The sequence below is a fragment of the Rhagoletis pomonella genome, unplaced genomic scaffold (assembly GCF_013731165.1).
Source record: "Rhagoletis pomonella isolate Grant_MI unplaced genomic scaffold, Rhpom_1.0 Rhpom_scaffold_00005, whole genome shotgun sequence".
NCBI classification, from domain to species: domain Eukaryota; kingdom Metazoa; phylum Arthropoda; class Insecta; order Diptera; family Tephritidae; genus Rhagoletis; species Rhagoletis pomonella.
Window position 1 is genome coordinate 73878074 of NW_023458559.1, and position 6207 is coordinate 73884280.

Below are 6207 nucleotides of genomic sequence, written 5' to 3' on the forward strand. Positions count from 1 at the left end.
CGATTATTTGTCGATTTTGTTATCGGTTGGTTGTCTTTTGAGTGACGACCAGCTAACTAACAAATATTAAATCTGATTGAAGCAAATTTTTGTACAGAGATGCTGTGGAGAACATCGAAATTGAACGTTAAAGACGAATTTATTGACCATAAACTGGAATTTTAAATTTTTAAAATATCTGTCTCCGCGATTTGTAAGCGATCTAATGCACGGCATTGTAAATTCAATGCAAATAAATTTCAAATTAAATACCAATATGAAATTAAACTTGTTTGAGACTGCCGCTGGCAACTTTGCAAGCTTATTGAATAATTTACAATATTGAATAATCCTAATTAAAATTCTAATTAGGATTCAATTTGTTCAATGAAATTAAATAGCTTTGAAAAGCGGCTTATAAATAAATAATGAAGCTGAACTTTATGCCAAGCTATATCCATAAGACTTATAAATAGATAGATACTTATGTAAGTGGATTTATAAACGCTTGCACATGCATACAAACATACATACATACATGAATATGATACACAGCATTTGTCACGAGATATATCTAAGCATTCTATAAAATACAGCTACATACTTACATATGCATACAAAGTATATGTACATAGTGGTGCATCTGGATATATTTTAAAACCAAATGCGTCATTACAACCCCCCGATGCATAAAATTGTTGACTACGAGTATCTATACATATACATATGTGCCATGCAGCTTTTTATAGGCATACAAAAAAGGTGCAAATATTATACTTTATCTATGAATTAATACTAAAAAATATGCTAATCAAAAAGTAAATGTGTAAAGTGCACTCAGTAAAAAATGTTTAGATACGCTTCCTTTCTCTACCCCGAGAATCCTGATTCTAATTTTGAAATTTTCAACGCAGTAGTTCATTGATGTAGTCATTCTAGCAGTCAGTTTATTGCGTTGCTCATACGCAATTTCGAATGTTGTTTTAGTAAATATTTATACAACAATAAACATTACAAATAAAAAACTTATACATTGTATGTATGTAACTGCATACGAGTATGTAGCATTTACATTAGGCATATGACTTTTTTCTAAAATCAATATACATACATACATAGCTATAAGGAGAGGAAAACGTTTTCGGCAAAATTTTGGTACTTAAGCTCCAAAAAAACGATGTACGTATGTACTGGAGAAAAACACGAATACAAATATTTATATGGAAAATTTCATATCAACCGAATTATGACTGCGATCAAATGTTGGTTTCAAACATTTTTTTGTTGTTGTGCGTGGCGTCTGAGTAACTCATACGCCATGCACTTAGTACGTTCAATTTAAACTTTTCCGAGCTCTAATACGGATCCTAAAATTATCAATTTGAATTTTTTTTATCGCCATTTTGAGTTTTTTAAAACTAATTTCAGATTCCTAATCAGCAACCTCAAAGAATAAAAATCCCTCTTATTTTTTTTATATTTTTTTAGTATTGTAAAGCTTATTAACTGTTAGTACAATAGTATAGCTTCAAAATGAGACCTCATAGAACTCTCTACGTCGAGCCAATTTTTATACACGGGGGTGATGGATTTCGCAAATAACGCCACATATGTACATATGTATGTATAGATTGTTTAGTACTGTGTTTTTTTTTTTTATTTCCCGGAGTACACTGCGGCAACGTTTTGCAGCATATTTTGAGAAAAATATTATTTTGTTGTTTTTTAATCATTCCTCATCCTCTCCTCATAGGTACATACATACATATATTTAATTTTAGAAAAAAGTTATATGCCTAATGTACATACTTACTTGTACTTTTATCACAAACAGCCTGCTTTTTACCTGTTTCCATTGTTATTACATTGCTGTGATAATGTTTTAAATAAATATTGTAAATAATAACTGACAAGGAACAGAATAATTATTCTGACAACAAAAATAAGTACGCATATATACAAAGATGAAAAGAGTCGGCAAATGATATTTTTACAATATTTTATGCTAAAAATTGTCGTTAATTTTCCCTTAAAATATAGTTCATTACGATATAAATAAAACTCTTTTATCAGGATTTTCAACTTTTATCGAGGTGAAAAGCAAAATTATAAAGTGAATGAAAAAAAATGTCGAATTGCATTATCACACAGTGCCTCGCTTCCATTATAAAATGTGGGCAAAAATAGGATTGTGAACGAAGCTTGAGAGCGCTGAGTCCGAAAATGCAATTGGTTTTTTGATAACTTTCATACTTTCACTGTAAATGCAGTTTGAGGTTGAAAATTTGGGTTCTTGTTGCATTTACTACATAGGTATGTCCATGAAGTTCGCTCTTTTTTAAAAAGAGAGATGTCAAATGACAGGGTTTGGCCTGTAGATGTGCAATTTGAATTTTATTAAAATTATTTAAGAAGTTGAATGTATTAGATATTTTAATGTGGGTATCATTTGAAATGGTTTTGAATATGCTTTACTTCTAAACGATACGTAGAAATGTTGCCACATGTTTAAAAAAAATTAAATTCCGTTTAATTAAGGTAATAAAGTAACTGAAATATGTATATCAATATGGATATCAGACACGAAAAAAATTGGACATATTTACCAAGTGAAGAGTAAAAACATTCCCGGGTTAATTTAAGAGTGCAGTAATTTAAAAGGAATGTGATCAGAACAAATCACTGATTGAGAAAAAATACGATGTCGTAAGCCTTTGGTTTGACACAATTATTATTTTAGTTTAACTAAATTTGACTCTACACACAGGTGGCAACCCTCTATATATATGGAAATAAAAAGCTTCAAACCGACATTTTATTTCAAGCAATGTATTTTTGATATTTATTTCCGTGAAGCGGCACTGTGCAGCGATACTATTACTTTAAATTATGGAAAAATTAATTTCTTCTAAATTACAATAGATAGCGGTATGAAATTTAGAAGCCTTGTAAATAAATATTTATATTTTCGTGTTCTCAATCACAAGTATGTGGCTAAAATAGGTGACATAAATTGTAAATTGGAAGTACAGGTTTTCCTCGACAAAATTTAGGTAATCGAGGTGCCAAACACTACTTCCGTATGCCAGCGCTTCACTAAAGAAATCTGTTGTCCCCTTGTCTGAAATGTTTCAGTATTCAGAAATCACACTTATCGCACGATTTCGAGTTCGCTGCACTTTTTAATTAACTTTTAACAAACAAAAGCAAAAATGTATTTTTTAATTGCGTGCAAAAAAGTATAAAAATTGATTATTATCAATTAAATAAAATCGTATGCGAATGCCAGACAGCAATGGATTTTTACACTGTAATATCGTTTTGTGTGGAATCAAAAGAAACGCTGATCCACTTCCACTAACTAGACGCAGCGTACACAAAACAAAACAAAAAAAAAAACAGACTACGGTCAATAAGTTACAACAATTGAGTATGGCATAAAAGCCCAATGACAGCCATTTATTATATGGCTCTTTCGCCAGTTGACCATTAAAAGCGTCCACAATGCGCATAAATAATGCACTTTATGAATATTGCAGTAAATTCATAGTTAATTTTAAATGAGGTTGACATTGTAGAACAGAAACAACATTGCACCTATGTGTGGAATTTGCGAAAAGAAACGCACAAAATACAAAATAAGGCAATATGTCCATATTATTTTGCTCTAAAGTAAGTAAACTGAAATGACAAAGTTGATATGCGTCCAGGCAGGGCATTTATTACTATTATATTTTTGTTTGGTTTTAATGGGGTTACACGTGCAAGAGCTGCTTTCAGTATAAAAACATGTTTGAAAATTTAAAAGTTCATGGTCAATCTATCGAAAGGAGCTTATGGAAGGTATAAATACGTTGTGTTAATTACACTTTTTTCTTAAACCTTTCTAATTGTCCAAATGTTATATATATGTACATCGTTAAATTTGCGTTAAATATTAAACGTTACTAAACGTATCAAGAATTTGACCAATGCTACTTGATAATCTCTCTCACTACTGCTGCTGTCTGCTATTTCCTATAACAGCGGGCTCAAAGCTTTAAGTGCTAAGCCGCTTAGTCAAACAAGAGTAAGTGCCCCACTGATTCCATTTAAGATACGCCTTTGTACTCTATTCAGCTGCTTAACACTGGTTGCCCTGTCCAGTGCGCTCCTCCACACAAGGATGCCATACAATAAAATTGGTGTTAATTATGATATCTTAGAACCCTAGGTAGGAGATCCTAGCACTACTCAATGGCCCCCTGTGCAACTACATATATAAGGCTACCAACGCCTTCATTACCATTCCCTCAATGTTCGGCTTCCAGGAAAGCTTACTGTCGAGAATAAAGCCAAGATATTTCTCCAAAAACAAATTTCATATTGAAGATGAATATCGCCTTGGCCTGCCATTCTTTTGAAAATGTATGAAAAACCTTCAAAAATCAAAAAAAAAAAAATCAAGATAAGTCCGCAATTTGTATATCTCATGACATCGGTAAGGAACATTTATCCAAACACAGTTTTGAACCATCTACTTAAAGCTGGATACGAAACTAAATCAAGCCATTTTTGGAATTAAAGATTAGGCTAGGCCGCTGTGGTGTAGTGGTTAGCAGTGCGCGGTACCACTCCGCAGGTCCTGGGTTCGATCCCGCCCCTCGGCAGGCAATAGCATGTTATGGAGAACACAGCTTTTTGAATGGCTATATCTCCGAAGCGATAATTCCTAGGTGTTATGACAGTTTTTATAGATAATTGCATTATCTACATTTTTGCGACACCTATTTTTGTGATAGACCTTACAGTTTGGCTGAAAAATGCAAAAAACCAATTTATGTGACCTTTAATCTGGAATATTTTTTTTGCGGATATGGAATCGATGGGACCTTTTAACATTAAATTTTTTATGGAATGCCTAACATTCGTACGAATTTCAGCTCAATGAGAATTATTATAAGCTTACCCCTATTTGTTGAGCTAACTTGATTGGATTGAATTTTTTTTTAATTTCTCTTAAAACTTTAAAAAAAACAAAAATAGCCTAAATGCTATATATAATAAAATAAAGGTATATCAAAATAAAGGTATTGAAAAAAAAACGCATTTTCCATAACAAAAAATTTTTGATTTTTGAGAATGGAAATTTGACGAGTCGTTTTTCAAAAGTGCATGAAACATGCAATTTTGATGATATCGACAAATAAAATAATACGTATGTGCTTATTTTCCAAGTAGAATACATACATGGAAAACTTTGAGCCCTTTGAGCGACTTCTAAATATTTTTTGATTTCAAAAAAAAAAAAATAATAAGGGTTTACTTTTTTCGTTATAGAACAATCCTAGGGGGTGAGAACATTACAATTCCGACTTTACTGTTTTTGGACCACCCTAATGTACATACATATGCATGTACATATGTTGTTTAATATATAACAACATCCCTTCACTGGCTGTTCATGCGAAACCAACACAGCTAGCATACGAAAAGCCCAACCAAATGACCTTGACCGTCAAATTGAGTAACCCAATTTTCTGTAATTAAATCACAGAAATATTTATCCACGACATCTGAGAGGCATTTCTTCAAGCGAAACGAATTTGCTAGGCATACAAAAAAAAAACAGCAAATCAGCGGAAAAACTAGCTTACACAAAAACAGTAATACTAGTTGAATAAATAAAACAATTTACACAATAACAACAATAAAAAGCCAAAGAAAATAATCAACCCATAATGCCTGAATATTGCAAAAAACACGGAAAAGGGCAATAGGAATAAAAAACTAAAGAAAACGAGCAGGAATAATTTGCGCACGCAATTCGATACACGACAATGTTTTGCTATACTGAGCACAACATTTTAGCGTGACACTCGCACACACCCCCCTTCCACCCCGCCATCATCTCCTGCAGCCTATGATGTCGAACTGAGTGCGGCACGTGAATAATTATACATACATACATATGTACCTATGTACATACATACCGAGCCTATTTATATATGAATAAGAAATGAATGAATTGACAACAACAAAAATAACGAAAAAGCAAATAAACTTACCACCATATGTATTTCAAACAACAATAAATTTGCGAGAGTGGGGGATAAGCAAAAACAAAGTTAAAATTAAAAGGAAATACAAGCAAAAATTTTAATAAAACACAACTACATAAGGCGAAAAAAAAACAAAGAATAAATAAATAAAAGCTATAAAATAAAATACACTATAATTTAAATATGT

General features: G+C 31.9%; 2 protein-coding genes across 2 annotated transcripts in view; one reads left to right on the plus strand and one right to left on the minus strand.

Annotated features, from left to right (window-relative positions):
- The window catches only part of LOC118739487 (rho-related BTB domain-containing protein 1-like), a gene marked incomplete in the record, with an annotated part of 56194 nt that overhangs the window by 25059 nt on the left and 24928 nt on the right, over nt 1-6207 (plus strand).
- LOC118740206 (rho-related BTB domain-containing protein 1-like) overlaps nt 5690-6207 on the minus strand; it is a 6594-nt gene continuing 6076 nt past the window's right edge. Inside the window, exon 4 of the mRNA XM_036471704.1 lies at nt 5690-5703. Coding sequence (XP_036327597.1) covers nt 5690-5703 — 14 coding nt within the window. The remainder of the gene's footprint in view (nt 5704-6207) is intronic.